Source organism: Macaca thibetana, chromosome 11, assembly GCF_024542745.1.
Source record: "Macaca thibetana thibetana isolate TM-01 chromosome 11, ASM2454274v1, whole genome shotgun sequence".
In the NCBI taxonomy this organism is placed as follows: Eukaryota; Metazoa; Chordata; class Mammalia; order Primates; family Cercopithecidae; genus Macaca; species Macaca thibetana.
Window position 1 is genome coordinate 56,161,484 of NC_065588.1, and position 27,956 is coordinate 56,189,439.

General features: G+C 38.4%; 1 protein-coding gene across 1 annotated transcript; it reads left to right on the plus strand.

The window, feature by feature from the left end:
• Positions 1-3,362: 3,362 nt before the first annotated feature.
• On the plus strand, positions 3,363-23,588 carry LOC126931621 (polyadenylate-binding protein 4). Its single transcript, XM_050750004.1, has 3 exons — positions 3,363-3,400; positions 3,863-3,980; positions 23,112-23,588. The coding sequence occupies exons 1-3, from the start codon at positions 3,363-3,365 to the stop codon at positions 23,586-23,588; spliced, it is 633 nt and encodes a 210-aa protein (XP_050605961.1).
• The last annotated feature ends 4,368 nt before the right edge of the window (positions 23,589-27,956 follow it).

The following is a 27,956-nucleotide window of genomic DNA, read 5'->3' on the forward strand; positions in this document are numbered from 1 at the left end:
CCCCTTGCCCCAATGAGAGGTGACAGTGTGCCAGCAGCCCTCACTCTGGTGCCTCCTCAGCCTCTGCGTCCACTTTGGTGGCACTTGAGGAGCCCTTCAGCCTGCCACTGCACTGTGGGAGCCCCTCTCTGGGCTAGCCGAGGGGGGAGCTGGCTCCCTCTGTTTGCCGGGAAGTGTAGGGGGAGAGGCGTGGGCAGAACCCGGGCTGTGCCTGGCTCTTGCTGGCCAGTGCAAGATCCCGGTGGGCATGGGCTCCACAGCCCCGCCCTGCCAGCGCCAGCCAGCGTCACTGGGCCCCAGGAAGTGAGGGGCTTAGCACCGGGGCCAGCAGCTGCAAAGGATGCGCTGGGTTCCCCAGCAGTGCTGCTGGCGGGTGCTGCACTGCAGTTCTTGCAGGGCCTTAGCTGCCTCCCTGCAGGGCAGGGCTCAGGACCTACAGCCCACCAAGCCTGAACCTCCCCCATCAACGGGGGCTTCCGCATGATCCGAGCTTCCCCAGCACCGCCCTGCTCCACTGGTGCCCAGTTCCATCAACCGCCCAGGGCATGAGGAGTGCGGTGCACTGCAGGTGACTGGCAGGCAGCTCTGCAGGGCCCTGGCACGGGATCCACTAGGTGAAGTCAACTAGGCTCCTGAGTCTAGTGGGGACTTGGAGAACTTTTATGTCTAGCTAAGGGATTGTAAATATACCAATCAGCACTCTGTGTCTGGCTCAAGGTTTGTAAGGGCATCAATCAGTGCTCTGTGTCTAGCTAATCTAGTGGGGACTTGGAGAACTTTTAGGTCTAGCTAGAGGATTGTAAATGCACCAATCAGCACTCTGTGCCTAGCTCAGGGATTGTAAACACACCAATCAGCGCTCTGTCAAAACAGTCCAATCAGCTCTCTGTAAAATGGACCAATAATCTCTCTGTAAAATAGACCAATCAGTTTTCTGTAAAATAGACCAGTCCTCTCTCTGTATGATGGACCAATCAGCAGGATGTGGGTGGGGCCAGATAAGGGAATAAAAGCAGACTGCAGGAGCTATCACGCACAGTGAGCTCTAGTCCCCTTGGACGGTGTGGAAGCTTGATTCTTTTGCTATTTACAATAGATATTGTTGCTGCTCACTGTTTGGGCCCATGCTGCCTTTATGAGCTGTTAACACTCACCCTGAAGGTCTGCAGCTTCACTCCTGGCAGTGAGACCATGAACCCACTAGAAGGAAGAAGCTCCAGAGGTATCTGAACTTTTGAAGGAACGAAGTCCGACACACCATCTTTAAGAACTGTAACACTCACTGGGAGGGTCCACGGCTTCATTATTGAAGTCAGCGAGACCAAGAACCCACCAATTCTGGACACACCAACACATGCATAGCCTCCCTGGTTATCAACATCACTCCCCATCCCGGCCTCTTGAGTAGTAAATTTGTCACAGTTGATGAAACTGTATTGACACATCATCATTACTCAAAGTTCATAGTTTTTACATTAGGGTTCACTTTTGGCATGGTGCAGTAGTTTCAGTGCACTGAAATTGTGTACTCCAAATATTCATCCATATCCCTTAAACCCTGGCAACCACTGATTACTAGCTCCATAGTTTTGTTTTCAATGTCATGTAGTTAGAATCCTACTGAGTGTAGTGCTTTCAGCTGGCTTCTTTGACTTAGGAATATGCACTTAAGTCTCCCCCATGTGTTTTCATGACTTCAAAGCTCAATTTTTCTAAAGCTGAGTAATACTCCATTGTCTAGATGTTCCAATTTATTAACCTACTGAAGGACATCTCGGTTGTTTCCAACTTTTGGCAATTACTAATAAAGCTGCTTAAAAACATCCTTGTGCAGGTTTTGTGTGGACATAAGTTTTTAACTCCTTTGATTAAATACCAAGGAGTATGACTGTTGGATTGTATGGTGAGAGAATGTTTGGTTTTATAGAAAGCCATCAAGCTGTCTTTTGAAGTGGCTGTACCATTTTGCATTCCCACCAGCTTTAAATGAGGCTTTGTGTTACATCCTCTCCAGTATTTGGTACCATCAGTGCTCTGGATTTTGGCCATTCTAATATGTGTGTAGTATCTCATTGCTATTTACTTCCCTGCTGACATATGATATAGAACATCTTTTCATATGATAATTTTCCATCTGTGTATATTCTTGGGTGAAGTGTTACTCTAGAGTTTTGGTCAATTTATAAACTGGGTTGTTAGTTTTCTTATTGTTTTAAAAGTTCTTTGTATATTTTGGATAACAATCTTTTATCAGATATGTCCTTTGCAAATATTTTCTTCCAGTGTGTGGCTTTTCTTCTTATTCTCCTGACAGTGTTTTTTGTGAGGCAGAATATTTTAATTCTAATGAAGTCCAGTTTGTCACTTCTTTCTTTCTTGGATCGTGCCTTTGGGTTGGCATCTAAAAAGGCATTGCCAAACCCTTAATCATCTAGATTTTCTCTTATCTTCCAGGGGTTTTAAATGTTTTTGTTTTTTACTTTTAGATCTATGATCCAATTTCAGTTACATTTTGTGAAAGATTTAAGGTCTGTGTCTAGTTTCATTTTGTTATTGTTGTTTTGTTTTTGCAATGTGGGTGTTCAGTGGTTTCAGCACCATTTGTTGAAAAGAATTTTCTCCGTAGTATTCCATTGCCTCCCTTGCTCCCACTGTCAAAGATCAGTTGATTGTATTTATGTAGGTCTATTTCTGTACTCTCTATTCTGTTTCCTTGATCTGTTTGTCCATCCTTTTGCCAATACCACACTGTTCGGTTTACAGTGGCTTTATAGTGAGTCTTGATGTCAGGTAGTGTTAGTCCTTCAACTTTATTCTTCTCCAATACTGTGTTAGCTATTCTGGGCTTTGCCTCTTCATTTAAACTTTAGAAAGTTTATTTATATCCACAAAATGACTGTCTAGGATTTTGCGTTGAGTTACAACATTCTCCTTTAGTTCCACGGAGTTCATTATTACCCACCTTCTGAAGCCTACTTCTGTCAAGTCAACCATCTCAGCCTCAGCCCAGTTTTATGCCTTTGCTGGAGAGGTGTTACAGTCATTTGAGGGAGAGAAGGCATTCTAGCTTTTTGAGTTTTCAGTGTTTTTACATCGATTCTTTCTCATCTTTGTGGGCTTATCTACGTTGTATCTTTGTGATTACTGACCTTTGGGGTTTTTGTGGGATCTTTTTGTTGATGTTGTTGTTGTTTTCTGTTTGTTCGGTTTTTTTGTTTTTGTTTTTGTTTTTGTTTTTAAAACAGGCAGGCCACTCTACCTTAGAGCTACTTCAATTTGCTGGGGGTTCGCTCCAGACTTCAGTCGACTTGGTTTCTCCCATACCTGGAGGTATCTCCAGCAAAGGATGTGAGACAGCAAAGATGGCAGTCAGCTTCTTCCTCTGGAAACTTGGTCCCAGGTAAGTAGTGACCCATTGCTAGCCTGCCCTACCTGTAGGAAGTGGTCTCACACTGGGTGGTCTCACACCGTCAGGAGTAATGGAACCAGGGACCCAACCAAAGAAGCAGTCTGGCTGTTTCTTGGTAGAGCAGGTGTGTTGTGTTAGGGGTGGGAGGGTCCCTTCCTCATCTAGGCCACCTCTATTCTCCAAACCTGGCAGGCTGGAGTGACTGAGTCGACTGAACCGCAGAGATGACAGCCACCCCTCTCCCCAGGAGCTCCGTCTCAGGGAGAGATCGCTTTGTCAGTAGAACCCTTGCTGGAGTGGCCAAAGCCACACAGGGAGGTCTCACCCAGTGAGGAGGGATGAATCAGGGTCTCACTTAAAGAGACAGTCTGGTCACAATCTGGCAAGGCAGCTGTGCTGCATTGTGGGGGATCTGTTTTCATCTGAACCATCTGTATTCTCCATGATTGGCAGAATGGAGTGGCTGAGTCTACCAAACCACAGAGATGGTGGCCACCCCTCCTCCAGGGAACTTGGACCTGTCTCAGGCAGACTCCAACCCACTGCCATTGGCTGGCTGGAATCCAAGCCAGTGGGTCTTAACTTGTGAGGTACCATAGAAGTGGGGCCCACAGAACAAAGTTACCTGGCTCCCTGGATTCAGCCCTCTTCCTGGGGATATGTACAGATGGATTTCCCACTTTGCCAAGGATCGCAGAGCTGGACTATGTAAAACTATTGGGTCTCTGTGAGTGTGTGAGCAGCTGCTCTGCTGAGACTTCACGCAGCTCTGTGTATCAGACCCAAGACCCTGGTGGTGTGGACTCACTAGGGGATCTCCTGTTTTGTGGGTTGCAAAGATCTGTGGGAGAAGCTTGGTTTCCCAGCAGGCTCACACAATCACTCACCGCTTCCCTTGGCTGGGGGTGGGGGTTCCTTTGGTCCTGCCCACTTTTCTTAGTTCTCTGTGGATTGAGATGTTCTTCCAGTCAGTCCCAATGTAAGAACCTGGATATCTCATTTGAAGGTGCTGAATTCATTCGCTCCTTTACATTCCTCTCCATGCATGCCACAGACCATCGTTGTGTCTAATCAGCCATCATGGATCCACCCCCTTGGCTGGGATTTTGAGTGGGATTACACTGAATCTGTAGATCAACTTGGAAATAACTGATATCTTGATAATATTGTCTTCCTATCAATGAGCATGGAATATATCTCCATTTATTTAGTTATTCTTTGGTTGCTTTTATCAGATGTTTGTAGTTTTCCTTACATAGATCTTGTATGTGATTTGTTAGATTTATGCCTAAGTATTTAATTTGGGAGATTCTAATATAAATGGTACTGTGTGTTTAATATCAAATGTCACTTGTTCATTGCTGGCATATAGGAAAGTGATGAACTTTTTATTTTGCCCTTATTTTCTACAACCTTGCTATAATTGATTATTAGTTCCAGGAGTTTTTTGTCAGTTAGTTCAGATTTTCTACATAAATGACTATGCCATGTGTGAACAAAGACAGTACTGGGTCTTATACTTTCTGTTTGGGGACATTATTAATTACTGATTGTATTCATTTAATCGGTACAGGCCTATTCATATTGTCTATTTGTTCTCATGTGAGTTTTGGCAGATTATGTTTTTCAGAGAATTGGCCCATTTCATCTAGGTTATTAAATTTGTGAGCGTAGAGATGTTCATAGTGTTGCTTTATTATCCATTCAATGTCCATAGGAACTATAGTGATGTCTTCCCTTTCATTCTAACATTGGCAATATTTGTTTTCTCTCTCTCTATTTTTCTTACATAGCCTGACCAGAGACCTAACAATTTTATTGATCTTTTTAATGAGCCAGCTTCTGGTTTTATTAATTTTCTTCATTAATTTCCTGTTTGCATATTCATTGATTTCTGCTCTTTTATTATTTTTTCTTTCACTTACTTGGATTTAATTTTCTCTTTTTTTTCCTGTTTTCTAAGGATGGAATATTAGATGGTTTATTTCACATCTTTTTTCTTTTCTAATGTATAAATTTGGGTATGAATTTCCCTCTAAGCACTGCTTTAGCTATATCCCACAAATTTTGATTTTTTTTTTTTATTTTAGTATAGTTCAAAATATTTCAAAATTTTTCTTAAGGTTTCTTCTTCCATCTGTGTTTTATTTAGAAGTGTGTGGTTTAATACCCAAATATTTAGGGATTTTCCAGCTATCTTTCTAGTTCAATTCCATTGTGGCCTGAGAGCAGACAATGATTTCTATTCTTTGACATTTGTTAAGATATGTTTTATAACCCAGAATGTGGTCTGTCTTGGTAAAGGTTCCATGTGACTTCGAGAAGAATGCATATTCTGTTATTGTTGATTGAAGCAGTCTATAGATGCAGATTATGTCCAGTTGATTGATAATGTTGTTCAACTATGTCCTTACTGATTTTATGCCTGCTGGATCTGTTCATTTTTAATAGAAGTGGGTTGATGTCTCCAACTATAATGGTGGATTCATCTGTTTCTCCTTATCATTCTATCAGTTTGTGCCTTACGTATTTTGACAACCTGTTGTTAGGTGCATACATTAAAGATTGTTAGGTCTTATTAGAAAATTGATTCTTTAATCATTATGCAATGCCCTTCTTTTCACTTGACAACTTTCCTTTCTGTGAATTTTGCTCTGTCTGAAATTAGTATAGCTACCTCTGTTCTCTTGATTAGTGTTAGTATGTTATATCTTTCTCCATCTATTTACTTTTAATCTATATGCATCTGTATATTTAAAGTGGGTTTTTTTGTAGACAATATATAGATGGGTCTTGTTTTTTGATCCAGTGTAACAATCTCTTTTAACTGGTCCATTTAAACCATTGACTTATTACTGATATTAGTGGATTAATATCACCCAATTTCTTACTATTTTCTATTTGTTACCCTTGTTCTTTGTTCCTATGTTTGTCTTTCACTCTTTTTCTGCTTTTTGTGGTTTTAATTTAGCGTTTTATTCTATTTTCTCCTCTTTCTAAGTATAACAGTTGTTTACTTTTTTGAGTGGTTAACTTAGAACTTACAATACTGACAACTAATTCAAGTACACTTTCAAAAATACTGTGCCACTTCATGGGTAGTGTGAGTACCTTATAATGACAAAATCATCCCAATTATTCCATCCCTTGTATCATGGCTGTTGTTCATTTCACTTATACATAAGCATGCATAAGAATATATACATGCAGGAGGGCAGGGCCAAGATAGCTGACTAGAAGCAGCTGTAGTCAAAGGCTCTCACTGAAAAGAATGAAAACAGCATGCAAATCCTGCACTGGTAACCAAGGTATCCAGGTTCTATCATCAGGATTGACGAGGTGGTTGATGTGACCCACAGAAGGAAAAGAAAAGCAGGGTGGTATGTCAGTCCACCTGAGAGCCACAAAGGGCAAGGGGAGCCCCCACTCTTAACCAAGGGAGGTGGTGAGTGATTGTGCTACCCAGACTTGGAAACCATGCTTTTTCCACAAATCTGTGCAACCCATGGATTAGGAGATCCCACTTGTGAGCCTACACTACCAGTACCTTGGGTCCCAACCATAGAGCTGTGCAGATTCTCAGCAGCCACTCAGCTGAGAGTCTGCCTAAGACTACCAAGTTCCCGGGGGGAGGGGCAGCCATCATCATTGTGGTTGCCTGCTGCCTGAGTCATCTGAGCTCCCTGAGAGAGGGTGGCAGCCATCACTGCAGCTACCTGCTGCCACCTGCTGCCTAAGAAAACTGAGCTCCCCAGGGGAGAGATGGCAGCCATCACTGTCACTGCCAGCTGCCTAAAATGCTGAACTCCTGGTGGGGAATGGCAGCATCCATTACTACAGCTCCAGGTCATCATTGTTCCCCGCTGGTGCTGGGAAAAGGGGATGGCTTGCACCCAAGAGGTATTCACCACCAACTGTGGCAGCTGGTGTCCAGACTGCCTCTTTAGGCCAGACCCTGACCCATCCCTCCTCAGTGGGCAGGGCCTCCCTGCAGGAACTTCAGCAACACCAACCAGGGCCTTAGGAACAGAACTCTGATCTCCCAGGGCCTGAGCCCCTAGGGGAAAAGGTGGGTTGATCTCCCAGACTTAGTCTTTCCTGTTGCTAGCTTTGAGGAATTCGAGCAGCCCAGACACTAGTTTTCTCCTCAGCACAGTACACCCCTTCCACCAAGGGACAGCCAGAGTGCTTCATTAAGCAGGTCCCAGCCCCCTGTTCCCTGAGTTGTTGAGTCCCCCCCCCACCACCAAACAGGGGTCACCAGACAACTTATACAGGAGTGTTCCTACTGGCATCAGGTCAGTGCCCCTCAAGGACAGAGATCACAGAGGAAGGAGCAAGCACCCAACTTTGCTGTTCTCCAGCCTCCTTGGGTGATATCTCTAGGTGCAGGGGGAACCCAGGTGAAGAGGGCCTGAAGTGAACCCCCAGAAAACTGCAACAGCCCTACAGAAGAGGGGCCTAACTGGAAAAACAAACAAACAACAACAACAACAACAAAAAAAAAACCAGAAAGCAACAATATAGCATCAACAAAAAAAGTCCCAACAAAAACCCCATCCAAATGTCAGCAGTCTCAAAGATCAAAACTACACAAACTCACGAAGATAAGAAGCAACAAAAAAAATGGTGGAAACTCAAAAGACCAGAATGTCTCTTCTCTAAATGATTGCAGCACCTCTCCAGCAAGGACAAAGAACTGGGCAGAGGCTGAGATGGATGAATTAATAGAAATAGGCTTCAAAAGGTGGATAATAACAAACTTCACTGAGGTAAAGATGTTCTAACCCAATGAAAAGAAGCTAAAAACCATGATAAAAGGTTACAGAAGCTGCTAACTACAACAACCAGTTTAGTGAGGAACATAAATGACCTGACTGAGCTGAAAAACATAGCACAAGAGCTTTGTGATGCAAACACAAGTATCAATAGCCAAAAAATCAAGCTGAAGACAGAATATCAGAGCTTGAAGACTATCTTGCTGAAATAAGGCAAGCAGACAAGATTAGAAAAAAAAGAAATAAAAAGGGATGAACAAAACCTCCAAGAACTATGGGGCTATGTGAAAAGACCAAAGCTATGACTAATTGGAGTACCTGAAAGAGATGGGAGAATGGAACCAAGATGGAAAACAACTTCAGGATATCATCCTGGAGAACTTCTCCAACCTGTCAATATAGGGCAACATTCAAATTCAGAAAACCCAGAGTACCCCAGTAAGATACTGCACAAGAAGATAAATCCCAAGACATATAATCATCAGATTCTTCAAGGTCAAAGTGAAGGAAAAAATGTTAAAGGCAGCCAGAGAAAAAGGCCAGGCCGCCTACAAAGGGAAGCCCATCAGACTAACATTGAATCTCTCAGCAGAAACTCTACAAAGCAAAAGACAGTGGGGGCCAATATTCAACATTTTTAAAGAGAAGAATTTCTAACTCAAAATTTCATATCTGGTCAAACTAATCTTTGTAAGTGAAGGAGAAATAAAATCTTTTTCAGACAAGTAAAAGCTGAGGGATTTCGTCACCACCAGGCCTGCCTTGCAAGAGCTCCTGAAGGAAGCATTAAATATAGGGGAAAAAAACAAAAACAAAAAAACTGGTTCCAGCCATTGCAAAAACACATAGAGACCAATGGCATTATGAAGAAACTGCATCAACTAATCTGCAAAATAACTCACTAGCATTATGATGACAGAATCAAATTCACCCATAACAATATTAACCTTAAATGTGAATAGGCTAAATGCCCCAATTAAAAGACACAGACTGGCAAATTGGATAAAGTGTCAAAACCCATTGGTGTGCTGTATTCAAGAGACCCATCTCCTGTTCAAAGATACACATAGGCTCAAAATAAAGGGATGGAGGAAAATTTACCAAGCAAATGGAAAGCAGGTAAAAGCAGGGGTTGCAATCCTAGTTTCTGACAAAACAGACTTTAAGCCAACAAACATCAAAAAAGACAAAGAAAGGCAATATATAATGGTAAAGGGATCAATTCAATAAGAACAGCTAACAATTCTAAATATATATGCACCCAATACAGGAGCACTCAGATTCATAAAGCAAGTTCTTAGGGACCTACAAAGAGACTTAGATGCCTACACAATAATAGTGAAATACTTTAACACCCCACTGTGAATATTAGACAGATCATTGTGACAGAAAATTAACAAGAATATTCAGGACTTGAACTCAGCTTTGGATCAAGTGGACCTGATAGATATTTAGAGAATTCTGCACCTCAAAACAACAGCATATACATTCTTCTCAGTGCAACATGGCACTTACTCTAAAATTGATTACATGAGTGGAGGCAAAACACTCCTCAGCAAATGCAAAAGCACTTAGATCATAACAATCAGTCTCTCAGATCATAGTGCAATAAAACTGGAACTCAAGATTAAGAAACCCACTCAAAACTACATGGAAATTGAACAACCTGCTCTGGAATGACTCCTGGGCAAATATTGAAATTAAGACAGAAATCAACAAGTTCTTTGAAACCAAGGAGAAAAAAGAGACAACATATCAGAATCTCTGGGTTCCAGCTAAAGCAGTGTTAACAGAGAAATTTATAGCACTAAATTCCTACATCAGAAAGCTAGAAGATCTCAAATCAACACCTTAACATTACACCTAAAAGAACTAGAGAAACAAGAGCAAAGAAATCCAAAAGCTAGCAGAAGACAATAATTATGATCAGAGCTGAACTAAAGGAGATAGAGACACACATAAAAAATAAAAATAAAAAAATCAATGAATCTAGGAGCTTTTTTTTCCTCAAATATTAATAAGACAGACTGCTAGCTAGGTTAATAGAGAAGAAAATAAAGAAGAATCAAATAGACGCAATAAAAAATGATAAAGGGAATACCACAACTGACCCCACAGAAATACAAACAACCATCAGAAAATACTATAAACATCTCTATGCAGGTAAACTAGAAAATCTAGAAGATATGGATAAATTCCTAGACACATACACCCTCCCATGATAAAACCAAGAAGTTGAATCCATGAATAGATCAATAACAAGTTCTGAAATGGAAGCAGTAATAAATAGCCTACCAACCAAGAAAAGTCCAAGACCAGATGGATTCTACCAGAGGTACAAAGAAGAGCTGGTACCATTTCTTCTGAAACCATTCCAAATAATTGAAAAGGAGGAACTTATCTCTAACTAAATCTTATGAGGTCAGCATCATCATGATACCAAAACCTAGCAGAGATACAACAACAAAAAACTTCAGGTCAATATCCCTGATGAACATCGATGCAAAAATCCTTAATAAAATACTGGGAAACTGACTGGGTACAGTGGCTCATGCCTGTAATCCCCACACTTTGGGAGGCTGAGGCAGGCAGATCACGAGGTCAGGAAATCAAGACCATCCTGGCTAACACAGTGAAACCCCATCTCTACTAAAAATACAAAAAATTAGCCAGGCGTGGTGGCGGGTGTGTGTAGTCCCAGCTACTAGGGAGGCCGAGGCAGGAGAATGGCTTGAACCCGGAAGGTGGAGCTTACAGTGAGCCGAGATCACGCCACTGCACTCCAGCCTGGGCAACAGAGCAAGACTCCATCTCAAAAACAAAAAACAAACAAACAAAAAATACTGGCAAACCAAATCTAGCAGCATATCAAAAAGCTTACCCACCACAATAAAGTTGGCTTCATCCTTGGGATGCAAGGCTGGCTCAACATACACAAATTAATAAACATGTTTCATCATATAGAGCTAAAGTCAAAAACCACATTATTATCTCAATAGATGTGGAAAAAGCCTTTGATTAAATTCAACATCCCTTCATGTTAAAACTCTCAATAAACTAGGTATTGATGGAACATATTTCAAAATAATAAGAGCTATTTATGACAGACCCACAGTCAATATCATACTGAATGGGCAAAACCTGGAATCATTCCCTTTGAAACCCAGCATAAGACAAGGATGCCCTCTCTCCCCACTCCTATTCAACGTAGTATTGAAATTCTGGCCAGGGCAATTAGGCAAGATAAATAAATAAAGGGCATTCAAATAGAAAGATTAAAAAGTCAAATTGCCTCTGTATGCAGATGACATGAACCTATACCAAAAAATCCCATCGTCTCAGCCCCACAACTCCTTAAGCTGATGGGCAACTTCAGCAAAGTCTCAGGATACAAAATCAATGTGCAAAAGTCACAAGCATTCCTATACACCAACAATAGACAAGTAGAGAGCCAAGTCATGAATGAACTCTCATTCACAATTTCTGCAAAGAGAATAAAATACCTAGGAATACAGCTAACAAGCAATGTAACCTCTTGAAGGAGAACTACAAACCACTGCTCAAGGAAATAATAGAAATCACAAACAAATGGAAAAACATTCCATGTTCCTGGTTAGGAAAAATCAACATCATAAAAATGGCCATATTGCCCAGAGTAATTTATAGATTCAATGCAATTCCTATTAAACTACCCTTGGCATTCTTCACAGAACTAGAAAAAACTGCTTTAAATTTTCTAAGGAGTCAAAAAAGAGCCTGTATATCCAAGACAATCCTAAGCAAAAAAAAAAAAAAAAAAAAAAAAAAAAAAAAAAAAAAAAAAAATCTGGAGGCCTCACACTATCTGACTTAAACTATACTACAAGACTACAGTAACCAAACCAGAATGGTACTGGTACCAAAACAGACACATAGACAAATGGAACAGAATAGAGATCTGAGAAAGAAGATCATACATCTACAACTATCTGATCTTCAACAAACTTGACAAAAAACAAGAAATAGAAAAATGATTCCCTATTTAATAAATGGTGCTGGGAAAACTGGCTAGCCATATACAGAAAATTGAAACTGGACCCCTTCCTTATACCTTTTAAAAAATTAACTCAAGATGGATTAAAGACTTAAATGTAAAACCCAAATCTATAAAAACCCTTGAAGAAAAATCTAGGCAATACCATTCAGGACATAGGTACAGAAAAAGTTTAATGACAAAAATATCAAAAGCAATGGTAACAAAAGGAAAAATTGACAAATGGTATCTAATTAAACTAAAGAGCTTCTGTATAGCAAAATAAACTGTCATCAGAGTGAATGGGCAACCTATGGAAATTTTGCAATCTATCCATCTGACAAAAGTCTAAAATCCAGAATCCACAAGGAACTTAAACAAATTTACAAGAAAAAAAAAAACCATTAAAACGTGGGCAAAGGACATTAACAGACACTTCTCAAAAGCAGAGATTTATGTGGCCAACAAACATATATTAAACCTCAGCATCACTGATCATTAGAGAAATGCAAATCCAAGCCTCAATGAGATACCATCTCATACCATTCAAAATAATGATTATTAAAGGGTCAAGAAATAACAAATGCTGACAAGGCTGTGGAAAAATAGAAATGCTTTTACACTGGTGGTGGGAATGTAAATTAGTTCAACATTGTGGAAGACAGCTTGATGATTACTGGGTATATACTCCCATTACTGGGTATATAGTCAATGAATAGAAATTATTCTATCATAAAAATACATGCACACGTATGTTTATTTCAGCACTATTCACAATAGCAAAGACATGGAATCAACCCAAATGCCCATCAATGATAGACTGGATAAAGAAAACTTGGTACACCATGGAATACTTTGTAGACATAAAAAGGAACGAGATTGTTCTTTATAGGGGCATGGCTGTAACTAGAAGCCATTGTCTTCAATAAGCTAACACAGGAACAGAAAAACCAAACACTGCATGTTCTCATTCATATGTGGGATCTGAACAGTGAGAACACATGAACACAGGTAGGGGAGCAACACACACTGGGGGCTGTTGAGTGGGTAGTGGGAGGGAGAGCAGAAGGATAAGCAGCTAATGCTTGTGGGGCTTAATACCTAGGTGATGGACTGATGGGTGTAGCAAACCACATGGCACACGTTTACCTATGTAACCTGCACATCCTGCACATGTATTCCAGAACTTAAAATTAAAAGACAAAGATATATCTCTCTATATATACATGCATACATAATCAAATACATTGTTGCTGTTATTATTTTGAACAAACTGTTACCTTTTAGGCAAATTAAGAATAAGAAAACTAAAAGTTTTTACACTTACCTTCACCTATTTCTTCTCAGATGTTCTTCCTTTCCTTCCTGTAGATCCAAATGTTTGATCTACATAATTTTTTTTCTCTTTAAAGAACTTCTTTTACTATTTCTTACAAGGGAGTTCTACTGGTAACAACTACCCTCAATTTTTGTTTTTCTGAGAAACTCTATGTTTCTTCTTCACTTTTGAAAGTTAATTTCATAGGATATAGAATCATAAATCAGTCAGTTTTTTTCTCTCAACACATTAAATATTTCACTGTGTTGTCTTCTTGGTTACATGGTTTCTGAGACATTAGATTCAATTATTAGCTTTGCTTTTCTAATAAGTATGGTGTTTTCCCCCTCTGGCTTCTTTCAGAATTTTTTTAAAAGTCTTTAATTTTCTGTACTTTGAAAATTATATGCCTAGATATAGCTTTTCTGATATTTATCCTGCTTGGTGTCCTTTGAAATTCCTCCATCTGTGGTTTGATGTCTGACATCAAATAGGATAAATTTTTAGTGATTATTGTTTCAAATATTACTTCTGTTCCTTTCTCCCTTCTCCTCCTGGTATTCCCATTATGCATATGTTATACCTTTTATAGTTGTCCCACAGTTCATTGATATTCTGGGGTATTCTCAGTCTCTGTCTCTGTCTCTCTCTCTCTCCTCTCTCTCAGGGAGCTTTGCTTTTTAGTTTTTAAAGTTTCTATTGAGATATCCTCAAGCTCAGAGAAGCTATTCTCCGTCATTTCTCACCTACTAAGAAGCCTGCCAAAGGCATTCTTCATTTCTGTTACAGTGTTCTTGATCTCTAACATTTCTTTTTTATTCTTTCTTAGAATTTTCATCACCCTGCTTACATTGCCACCTAAGTTTTTGCAGATTGTTACTTTATCTGTTAAATCCCATTACATATTAATCACAGTTGCTTTAAATTTGTAGTCCTATAATTCCAACATCCTTGCCTTATTTCAGTCTGACTCTGATGCTTGCTGTTTCTTTAAAATGTGCCTTTTGTTTTGTTTCTTACCTTTTATTATGTGTTATAATCTTTTCCTGATATCCAGACATGAATAACTGGGTAAAATAAATGGATGTAAATAGGCCTTTAGTAATGTGGTGGTAAGGTTTGGGGGAGGGGAGCATTCTATAGTCTTCTTCTTATGTTTCAGTCTTTAGTGAGCCTTTGTGTCTGGACGGTGAACTTCACCTGCTTCTCAATTTCCTTTCCTCCCCTTCTGTGGGACAGGATGGCTAGAGCTGGATGGAGCTGTTTATTTCTCTTAGCTAGGGTCACTTAGACTTGGATACAACTCCAGAAGGTTAGGCTTTGATTAACTAGTTTCTTCTTGTTAAGAACTGAATGCTCTGAGGTATTTCTTAATGGTTCATTTTCCCCTCACCCTGCCAGAAGCATAAGGTGTTAGTCTGATATTCACTGTGAAGACCTGGCAGAGCTCTGTGAGGTAAGTCTTATAAAAGCGTGTGGTAGCCTCTGATGGCTGGGTCCCCCTAGAGTACTTATCTCTCAGATTTTTCCTCATTGAGCCTCTAGCAATTCAAGTACAATTCAGGTTTGCTACCTGGGCAGTGGTGTTACAGGACAGGGGTTCTGATCCAGACCTTAAGAAAGGGTTTTCGAATCTCACACGAGAATTTAGGTTGAGTTCACAGTGCAAAGTGAAAGCAAGTTTAAAGAAAGTAAAGGAATAAATGAATGGCTATTTCGTAGACACAGCAGCCCCGAGGGCTGCTGGTTGCCCATGTTTATGGTTATTTCTTGATAATATACTAAACAAGAGGTGGATTACTTGTGCCTCCCATTTCTCGACCATATAGGGTAACTTCATGACATGGCCAAGGCATTTGTAAACTGTCATGGAGCTGGGGGGAGTGCAGCAGTGAGGACGACCGGAGGTGACTCTTATGGCTATTTTGCTTTGGGTGGGTTTTGGCTGGCTTCTCCACTGAAAACTGTTTTATTAGCAAGGTCATTATGACCTGTATTTTGTGCTGACCTTCTATCTTATTCTGTGAATTAGAATGCCTTAACTGTCTGGGAGTGCAGCCCAGTAGGTTTCAACCTTATTTTCCCCAGCTCCTGTTTAAGAAGGAGTTGCTCTGGTTTACATGCCTTTGACAGTGGTTCCTGCAGAAGTTATTACTCATGGTTTCTGCTTCCATAAATTGTGATTATCTGTATTTACCTGTTGGTGTCTCCATTTGAGCAAGAGGGTAGCAGCTTGCGCCCTGATCTTCACTCTTATAGAGCTAAGAAGAGTTGCTGATTTTTGGTTTGTTCAGTGTTTTACTTGTGGTTAGAACAGAGAAGTGACTTCCAAGTTTTTAGATGCTGGGCTAGAAACTAATCTCACCCCATCCTTTCTAAAAAATTGCTGCTAAATTATATCTCATCTTCTAATCATTATTTTTAATGCAAGTATAGTGTTCAATATTTTCGTTTTTGTCCTGAACTTTTATCACACAGTTTATTTCAAGATAGTGATTAAAACTACATTTTTTGAATAATAAGAAAAGGAAATGGTTCTGAAATTTATCAACCTGAAAATTGTTGGTCATCATAATGGGAAGACTTATGTGCTTGCATTTAAAGTACATATTAATGGGGCATTGATAATTAATCTGTACCAGTCTCACCTATTAACCAAACTATCTTGATGCAGTTCTATTTTGGGTGATATTAATTTTGTAACATTCCGTTAACAGATACAGAACATTTTACAATGTGGAAATTAGAGAAACTTTTGTGGAAAAATGATATATATACAACAAAGAGAGCTTGAGACATATTTAGTAATGGATTTACATTTGATTTGATACAAATTAATAGAGTTATCTTAAAAATTGGATGGAAAATTAAATGTGAAACACTTAAAACTCTATTTCACTTGTAATAAGCAATATATATTAGCCCTTATTATCTATTATAAGATCCTACCTCTCAAATATAATTTTACCTCATGAAGCCATTAACCCATGTCAATAAATTAAAATTACATATGAAGTTCCCTAACAGTTCCATTTTTACTTTAATATAACTCATCGCTATCAAATAAAGGATTTCACAAGGAATGTAGTATTGCAGATAAGTAAGTTATGTATTATAGTACTCTTAATTAACACAAACTAATCAACATATTTGAACCACTAACTTACTACTGCAGTAATTAGGAATGCATTTAGAAATACAAAACCAAATTGCAGTGGCCTATGCAAATAAGTTTTATCCCCCTCATGTAACAAGAAATCCAGAAATAGCTGCCTAAGAGCTGTTTCAAGTCTGAGTGATGTCATCAGAGACCGAGAGTCTTTCTGACTTTCTGCTTGGTAAGTCTTAGTACTGACAAATGGTTTTCACTGTATTTATCACCTCATGACTGCTGCACCTTTCACCATCACTCCCACCAATCATTCCAGGTAGGATGATTGGGAAAGTGCAAGTGATGCAGTGCAGAGGGAAAAGGGCTGTGCCAATTGAATGTGACCCTTCAATCATTAAATAAGGGGCTTTCTCTGAAGTCCATTTTGGGGAGCATCCCACTGCCATCTCACTAGCCAGAACTGACTGGGTGACAATGTGACCACTCCTAAACAGTCCAGTGGTGATTCTTCCCTGAAGTTTCCGTAGACTCTGTCTCCCCTGAGCTCAAGGGCCTTTCATCTATTTCTAACAGGTTAGTAACAATAACAGAAGGTCAGACAGGCTGGGTGCGATGGCTCATGCCTGTAATCCCAACACTTTGGTAGGCCAAGGTGGGCAGATCACCTGAGGTCCGGAGTTCGAGACCAGCATGGCCAACATGGTTTAGTAGGACAGAAACCCTGTCCCTACTAAAAATACAAAAATTAGCTGGGTGTGGTTGTGGGTGCCTGTAATCCCAGTCACTTGAGAGACTGAGGCAGGAGAATCACTTGAACTCAGGAGGCAGAGGTTGCAGTGAGCCGAGATTGTGTCATTGCACTCCAGCCTGGATGACAAGAGTGAAACTCTGTCTCAAAAAAGAAAAAAAAAAAAGAGAGAGGGAGAGAGAGAAGCTCAGATAAATATTAGGTGCTTGTCACGGTGTGGAACTTGACATAATAAGCTACATAGATTAGCTTAATATATATGAATGAATTTCACCTAATAGATAAAATTAGGTAAAAAACATTATGTAATATAGCTTTCATCCACAAGGTTATTAAGTCAAAATAGAAAATATTTTTCTCATATATTTTCTCCTAGACAGGAAGGGAGAAGGAAAGTGCATTTGTGTGTTTGTGCGTGTGTTTTTTAGGAACAGGGCCTGGTGGGCATGGGGGAGTTGTATATTGTGTTCAGAGGTTTTCTGCACACAAATTTGGACAAATTCACAAGTGGTAGTGGTAGGGTGGTATATATGACAAATGAATAAAAATATTAAAAGCACATAAACAGCTATATAAACCATAAAACATATTACTTCATGCATTTGACAAATATATTTGAATACTTATAATTGTAGAGATGTTCTAAATGCTAAGTTTATGGCAGTAAACAAAATAGTAAAACGTTTAGAACACATAATTTTCTAGTGGAGAAAACAAACAAAAAAGGTAAATCATTACATATGTTAGATAATAAGTGCTAAGAAAATAACAGCGCAAGGAAGGGGGATAAAGAGGTTGCAATTTTAGATAGAACAGAAAATGTAAATTCGGTGATGTTTGCATATAAAGATAAAGGAGGTGAAGAAACAAGCCATGAAGATTTCTGAAGAAGGAATATCCTGAGCAAAGAAAACAGTAAGTGCAAAAGCTCTAAGTCAGGAGTACATCTGGCATGTTCAAGAAAGGGCAAGGTGTTGTTCAGCAGGGTTCAAACAGAGAAAAAAGGGAGAAAGCAGCAGATGAGATCTTAGAGGGAATTAGGGACCAATTTTAGAAACCTGGTGATCAGATAAAGGACTTTGACTTGTACACTAAGAGAAAGTAGCATTGGTTACAATTATTTTTCATAAAGATAGAAAATAAAAACAATAAAAATGTCACAAATCAATCAACAGGGCTCTACCATCTCCATGGACATTACCACACTCCACCTGTGGTCCCTGTTCTAATTCACATAGGTCTTTATCTAATCCCCTAGTTCTTTATATCCCATAAATATTCCATATCTAGTCTTTCACTCAAATTTTCCCCATGATTATTTAACTTTTGTGTTCTACCTAGATTCTTATCAAATTACCACCATCCTTCCAAATATTCAATGACGTTTTTGTTTTGTAAAATAAAAAGATCAATATCAAGAGCATGGTATAAAAATGCCTCATTAGCTATCACTACTTAGCTTTCCAGACTTATTTCTTAATAAGTCCTTTTATCATTTCTAAAATATAGACCCATGTGTCTCTTTATTTTCATAAGTCTGCCCCGCCCCCCCCCCTTTTTTTTGCCTCATGCTATTTCATAAGCCTATAATGCTCTTTCCCGTTTCTTGACCTGATGAACTCCTACTTACCAAGGTTTGGTCAATGATTTTCAGCTATTGATTTTTGCAATAAGATTTAAGATGGAACCTTGACATTTAATTCTTCTAACACACCGAATTCCACACATTCTAATTTTTGAACAAAATTATAATAGGCTCAGAAAGATAATCTACACTTGTATTTGAAATAGGGAAAATTATGTAAACACACCAGAAACCAAAATTTCATCTTTATAATATGTAGAATAGCTATGTGCAAAATGCTTTGGGACTATTTGCTATTTGCTCCTCATCAAATGTCCCCTGATCCTCCTGCAAGCTCCTATCTTATCATCCATTAACATAGAAATCAAGCTCAAGTATTTTCATCCTCTGCTAGCAAATAATCTTCCTCTCCTTGCTAATAATCTCCCTAGGTTTTGCCCTTTGTCTAATCACTAAATTCTAAATTTACAATGCTACTCTAACCAAAGAGTTGCCTGCTATTCAGCCCCCTAGTGGATGAAACATGTAATTTGTGTGGTACGGTACACAGACCCTGAGGGGAAGTGTTTACTCAGAGCACTTAATTATAAAACATAGGGAGCACTGTAAGACACAGAGAGCATTTTACTTGCTCTTGCTTAATGTATCTTTATTTTCTTCCAAAATATACTATAACTTTCTTAACAGCAAGCATCATGCTTTCATCCTTAAAAAAGAATATCAATAAAGTGCTGAGAATGCACGAGATGACTGTGCATCCATACTGATTATCTTTGAGAATTTACTGAAGTCTCAACTTAGTTTACAGTGTGGAATATTGACAGTAAAATTATATAGGATTATGCCTCACTTAACCAGTACTATGAATTAGATAAACATCTATAAAACATTAAAAAAATCAACTCCAGGCCTAGTTTATAAGTACAGTCTTCCATTTTTGACCAAAAAAATGCACCCAAGTTAGATAAGTAAAAGAAATTTCTTCCTCAGAAATCACTTGACATGCCACTTGATTCAAGGATCTCAACTTAAGTCTTTAGGACTGAGTCTTTTTCCATTGCTCAGTATCAATTTCCTCTATACAGGTTACATTCTAAGACTTCTTATAGTTTCAAAATGTTTGTCAATTGTTCCTGGCTTACATACATGATCATAGCTTCAAGCCTAGCAAAACAGTAACCATTTCGTCCTAGTGGCTCCTCACAAGCCCCAGAATTCTGCTTCAATATAGTTGGCCAAATGCTCATCATTCAACCAATCCCTGTGTCTAAGGCAGTTCAGGGCTTTGCTTGGCCAGGCTAAATCTCAAATGCAGAGATTTAGCTTGTGACAGAGACCCTCCTGAACCTTGTGGTCTGAGTTTGAATGGAGGATATTTTCCTGAAGGAAATTTGAGATTTTATGCCTGAGAGGAAGAGTTGCTAGGTTGAAAGACAAAATGGCTACTATGTATTGGAAAAAAAAAAAAAATGATGACATTAAGTTACTATGTTTCTATTGATTATAGTTCTTCATTTCCAATTTGCTTTAATTGAGATAACTTATGCCTCATAGATTCAAATTAAAAATATAATTGTCATTATCATCATATCAAGCTTCTTGACTTCTATGTGAAAGGCACTATATTAAAATTATGTTTGCTCATTACCCTAAGTTGAGATGAATGTAATCATTTCCTATTTTAAAGAATAACTAAATATAGAGCATAATTATATTCACTATCACCAAGTCAAACTTTCATACTATATTTTACTTTTCAAGTTAATTATAAGAAAATCTATTTACAGCAGTTTTTCCCATTGTCCTCTTCACATAATTTTCTTTATACATTTTGTTTACATAATTTTTGTTTTAAAATTAAAAAGCCAATCTTAAGCTTGGTGTTGTTAATTTTATATAATATTAGCTTGAAGTTCTAGCAAATGAAAATTAAATTGTAAACATGATTATATGATACTAATCATTTGAATACTATTTTAAGAAAAATATATGTCAAGTTGTATATTTACATTAGGAAATAGTGTAATCACACATATTTCTCTAAAGTTCTAACTATTATCTCACAGGTTTTTTATATAACATATTAGCTAAATAATACTTTTTTAAAAACTAGTATGAGAAAAAAGAAGTCCAAATATATCACTAATAAAGCAAAGCATAATAGATGCAGTCATCCGCACACTCACACACACAGTCATGCACCACATGATGACATTTTAGTTAATGACGGATTGCATATACGATGGTGGTCCCATAAGATTATAATGGAACTGGCCTATATAGGAGTACCACTTTTTTAAATCTTTCATGCCATATTTTTACGTACCTTTTCTATATTTAGATACACAAATACTTACCATTGTGTTATAATTGCCTGTGGTGTTCAATACAGTAACATTCTGTACAATTTTGTAGCCTAGGAACAATAGGCTATACGTATAGCCTAGATGTGTTGTAGGCTATACATATAGCCTAGATGTGTAGTAGGCTATACTCTCAAGGTATGTGTAAGAACACTCTATGATGTTCATATGGTGAGGAAGTTGCCTAATAACACATTTCTCAGAACATATTTCCATTGCTAAGTGACACATAACTGTATTATAATAACCTGGGATTCTTAGCAATTGTATTGGCCATAACAATTGCAAATGGTTGGGACTCAATTCAATCCATCTTAAGCAAATACACACACAAACACACACACACACCCACACACATACACACACATATATATACACACACACACACAAGATATTAGAGTACTTCACAGAATTGAAGGAAGAATTGTAAGCCTCAGGGCATCTCTGGCACATTGAAATTGGCACTCTCAGGATACTCTGCTGTCTATCATCTCTGCTTTTCTCTGTATGGCAGGCTTATTCTTTCTGTCTTTGTGACAGGTAAATATATTCTGGGCCTATATTCCTGAAACTCTATATCCATAGAAGAAAGAGATATTCACCATCCTCTAAACATGCATGTGTACATAATAGCTCCAACTCCAACACATACACATGTTCCAGTTAAAAAGCCAGAGGAGTGATTCTTATTGTCCCTTCTTGGATTATTATGCCTACCCCTGGACCAATACCTTGAAGCCTGTTTATAGATTATGAATCTTTCAACTTGGGTCACATGGCACCCCTGGGGTCAAGGGCCAGGTTAGGTTATCAGAGAGGAGGAGGAGATCTACTGGGTGAAGATGTTAAGTACCACAATAACCAAAGAGAAAGTTTGGTTAGAATAATTTGAATGATTACTCTAATTCTTTATTTATTTTTGCTTCCCTCCGGGTCAGAGATATAAAAACATTAGGTAGGTATGTGCAAACTCTGGAGTTAACAAGGGCAATATATGGGGGGAATGAGCATGCAGAGAGGCATATTGGAATCCTCAGGAGAAAATTAATTGGAAAATGTTTTCAAAATTGTCAATCTATTCAAATATTTAGTTGAAATTTCAAATTACATTAAATGAGAGCTTAATATTTGTATGCTTAGCAAAAGTGACCATGGGTTTATAAAGATTTAGAAAATTAATGTAACAGAACTGACTTTGTTCTATTGACAAAACCCAAACCCTAAAATTGATCCCAAAGTAATGCTTGGAAACGAAACGCTAAATTTCAGCAAATAAGTAATAATTAACTTTCTACATATGTGCCATGTCATATCTAGGGAATATTTAGTAAGTCTTTAGGATATTTCTTGATGAACTCTAATTTCTAATTGAACAACTTGAGATAACATATTCAATCTCTTCTCTATTATGCTTATCACATTGTCACCTAGAGAGATAGAAAGCGCAATATTAGCAGCATTCCTGGCAGATGATTCTTGAATACTATTTTTTTTTTCCAACAGAAGAGCATTCCTCACACTTCCTTGTAAAATTTCTAATTTTGCCAATTTGATTTAAGTTTTACCTATTGAAGACATGAACTAAGGAAAGAATGTTAGTGACCCAGTCTATCTCCAGAAACATTTAACAAAATGGTGTGCCTGTGATTGTGTTTATTTATGCATGAACATATATGGAGAGGGGACTCATAGCTTTTATCAAAATTTCCAAGGCATCTGTAAACTAAAATATGCTTTAAAACCATTTAAAATGGGGGAAACACAGAGTTATTGCTTATTTGAATAGAAATATGTCAGCAGCTGCCAGTCTGGAGGCCTTCCCACAGCTGTGCAGAACTTAGCTCTGCGCGCGGCTGTTGCCTCTGCTGCTCCCCGGGCTGGGGCTGTTTCCCTCTACAAACACGCCTCCAGTGTTCGCAGCCCTCATCCTGCCATACAGCCTCTGCAGGCACCCCAGCCTGAGGTCCAAGTGCGGGGACAGGAGCCACTGACTGCCTCCACGCTGGCCGCAGCACACCCTCAGGAACAGAAGCGGATGCTGAGAGAACGCTTGTTCCCACTCATCCAAACAATGCATTCAAACCTGACGGGGAATATCACGGGAATACTGCGGGAGATCGACAACTCTGAGCTGCTGCACATGTTAGCGTTCCCCCAGTCTCTCCACTCCAAGGTGGATGAAGCGGTAGCAGTTCTACAGGCTCATCATGCCAAGAAAGAAGCTGCCCAGAAGGTGGGCGCTGTTGCTGCTGCTACCTGTTAGACAAGGAAAAATCGATTCAAAAGCCAATTAACCCCTCATGAAGTTCAGCTCAAGGTTTGAAGACTTCCTAGCTTGTCCTATGGACCTCAACACCAAGAACTACAAATTGCAAATTTAATAGGTAATTTTGTATCAAAACGTCAATTATGAAGTGCCTAGAATTTTTCAATTATACAAATATGGTCTCAGGGTTCTGCTGTGGCCCAGTGTTAACTTTTTTTTCTATTGTGGGTTTTGATTTGTCCTCCAATAAATTGGTTTATTTCGTGTACCCAAGTCTTAACATTTCTCAATAAAGAAAAAAAATCTCCATAAAAAAAGAAATATGTCAGCAATTTTTACCCTTTGGTCTTAGTTCATTCCACTGGGAACCTGCTAAATACATTGAATACTAATATGAAATGAACAATACTCAGAAATACATATCTGGAGCTTGTATGAGCTGAACTCTGTTAACATTCCATACATTACCTAATTTAATGCTTGACCACCTTTTGAAAAAGGTAATATCATGCCCATATTACAGTTGAGAATACTGCAGCTCAGAAGCATGAAATACAAAAAAGTAAAATACTTTCCCAGGGTCATATAACAGCAAATGACAACAACCAAAACCGGGATCTATTTCTAGTTCTCAATCCCATCATGTTGCCAGGAATATGGTAGACACTCAATAAACATGAATTGAACTTAACATGTCGGCATGAGGAAAGCGTGATAGCAAGATAAGAATAAACATATCACCTCTCATTAAACTGTTCTTCAAGTAAATAAACTATAATATTCTTTGTATCCCATCCAGTCTCATAAATATGTTTTTCATATTTTAAATTTTAAAAATATATTTGATTATCATTTTATTTAAAGTCATCTTAATGGGAACAAGAGACACTGGAGGCTGCTTGAGTGGGGGAAGGTGAGATGGGTGTGTGGGTTGGAATGCTACCTATTGGGTACTATGCTCGCCTACCTTGGTGACGGAATCATTAATGCACCAAACCTCAACAACACTTAATTGAGCCATGTAACAAACCAGCACATGTACCTTCTGAACCCAAAATAAAAGTAGGAAAAAAAGTCATCTCAACATTATAATCAGTTGGAAAGAACATGTCTTCAGAATGAGGCAGAATTCCTTAGAAGTCCAAAGCTGTTAAACTATCACATCATTTCTTCTGGGCACTCTACTGCCACTAATGGCAGCATAAGGTCACATTAGCCTCTTAGATGTACATATCACATTGTTAATTACAATCAAGGAAACCTAACTCATCTTCATGTAGGATTCTATTAAACCACATCTTCTTCATTTATAGAGATGCTGCAGGTTTTGGGACACAATTATAGTATTTTACTTTTTTTCTATGACATATGAAATGTTAAGGTCAATTTATTCCAATTGTAACCAATTAAGAACTTTAGGATACTGAGTGCTACCTAATATTAGCATTCCTTCCTTTTGTAAAACAAAATGATTGAATTTACAGATTAATCCAAAGGAAATATAAATATAGCTTGAAAAGGGAGAAATTATTATCATTATCTTATCTTTCATCTTCTTATCTCAATGATAAAATTAATAAGTGGTTATTTAGATTACACCTTTTCATTTGCCCTCAGAGGAGAGGGAGGGATTGAATCTTTTTACCTAGTAGAATTAGCCATAAAACATTTCTCCCTGCTGAGGATCTCCTCCCCTTCCAAAAAACAGAAGAAGAAGAAGAAGAAGAGGAAGAGGAAGAGGAAGAAGACGACGACCACACACTGTGGGTGAAAATCTTTATTACTCTAAATCAACAGAATATAAGTGGGGGGTGGCTGAGGTGAGAGAGAGCAGTAGAGAAGGACATCACCCATGACTATGTTCCTTTAATCCCTGCTGCACCCCCTGAGGCAGCACACACAATTGGGAATGATTAGACTTTGTCACATTTTAAAGCTATGTGAGAAATTAATTAAACTGTAGGGTTGCTGGAAAGCAACTAAAACAAAATGGAAGATTACTTTTGGTGTGTCCTGAGAAAGAAATGAAGTCACATCATTTAGAAAGCTAAAGGAGTTTCTCTGAAATCTGTCCTGGGCCTTGCAGTCATACGGTTGGGCACTGAAGCGTGTCTTATGAAAATCATCAGTCTGGCTTGTTATAAGTAAAAATTTATAAAAGTCTGACTGGAAATATTCTAACTTAAATCACCAAAGTCTACTGCAGGCCATGATAGAAATAGAGATAAAATCTGAATCTCTCACAGACCCAAGGGCTGTCCCAGCCTAAGACACAAGAAACACAGGCAGAAAAAGAATCCATGGAATTAGTTTGATAATTATACTTTAACCAATGAATATGTGACAGCTGTCAAGGGGAAGGAGCCAAGAAGGAATAAAGTAGGGTAGGGGGAGGTTGCTTATCAACTTTTGAGGTGCCTGGTTTTAAGCTTGGCTAGGGAAAATTATTATGGTTTTTGAAATGCACCCTGAAAAGATAAGATAGGATGCTGGAGAGACACAATCTCAGGGCATAGATAGTGAGGTATTGTCAGTATTTAAAATGAGAGATTTAAAATTCCCAAAGTTAGGGATAAATTTTATTAAACATCTCTTTAATCTTCTTAATATCCTGTCCTTTAAAGGTTATCTGAAGAACTGTATTTTAGAACTGATAAATGAAGAGGCATAAGTTTAAGCCTTATTTTAGTTTGAAGATGAAGGTAGATCATCTTATTTAAAATTAAAATGAGAGAACAACTAACCACTGAGGTAACCCTATAATATGATGTTTGTATTTTATATTAATATTTTCTTGTATGAATGAATGTTTTGTTGTTGTTGTTGTTGTTGTTGTTTTTTGAGACAAAGTGTTGGCTCTGTTGCCCAGGCTGGAATGCAACCTACACCTGCTGGGCTCAAGCCATTCTCCTGCCTCAGCCACCTGAGTAACTGGGATTACAGGTGTACACCATGACACCCAGCTAATTTTTGTATTTTTAGTAGAGACAGTGTTTTACCATATTGGCCAGACTGGTCTTGAACTCCTAACCTCAGGTGATCCGCCTGCCTTGGGCTCCAAAAGTGCTGGGATTATAGGTGTGAGCCACCACACCCAGCCTACAATTAATATTTTAAATTTGTGCTTTATTAACGCTGAATATGGGAGGGGAAAACTAAATATATAATTACATATGTACAAAATAGGTAGCAAGTCCACATCCATGAGCTACTGTGATCAGTTACAAATGGTCAGTAGTCTAATAAAATTGTGACTTTTACTCCTGTGTCTTTGGTAAGTGTTAAAAAGATATAATGGCATATATCTCCTTATTTTTAGCTGAGATATATAAAAATATTTTCTTTTGAATGAAATAAATGCAACAGAGAGAAGTTACATGGCATGCCTAAATTTGCAAATCATGGAAGAGGGAGACTTTGAATACCTAGCTTCCTTCTGGTACACAAAATATCCTCAATTTCTCCACTTTTTTGCATATTAGAAAAGAATAACAGAGAAACAATATAATATCTAAGCCTAATTAATAATCCATAGTTGGTAGAAATTCACTGTTTGATTTGCTGCCTAAAAGAAAATATTTATGTTCTTTAGTGACAAAGAAAAATAGTAGAAAGAAATCAGGATGATCAAGAAGAAAAATATTGGGAAACTGTGAGAAAGAATCCACAACAGGAAAATTTTTACATTAATTAAGTGTTTCGATCCAACAAGAGGTATTTGTGCAGACAGATCAGAAGAAATTTACCTGTAAGTTTTAGTTTTTAACATATGTTTAAGGACTCAAGCATTAAAAAGTTAATATTGAATATTAATTTCTTGTGATAGTATCCAGGTAATCATTTTCAGAATAATCATCTACTTCTTTAAACAATAAAACATTATTAAAGTGATTTTCTTTTACAATTTTTAAAACTCCCTCTGTAGTATAATTGGCAATTAAAACTGTGTTTTATCCTCCAAATTTCTCCCCATATGCTACAAATTAAATATATGTGAAAAGCTCTGGTTAAATATAATAGTTGTGGGGGAAAAAAAAAAAAAACACCATATCTAATGAGTACATAAGAATTGTATGAGACCAGGCACAGTGGCTCACACCTGTAATCCCAGCACTTTGGGAGGCTGAGGTGGGTGGATCACGAGGTCAGGAGATCAAGACCATTCTCACTAACATGGTGAAACCCCGACTCTACTAAAAATACCAAAAAATTAGCCAGGTGCGTTGGCAGGCACCTGTCCCAGTTACTCGGGAGGCTGAGGCAGGAGAATGGCATGAACCCGGGAGGCAGAGCTTGCAGTGAGCCGAGATCACACCACTGCACTCCAGCCTGGCGACAGAGTGAGACTCTGCCTCAAAAAACAAA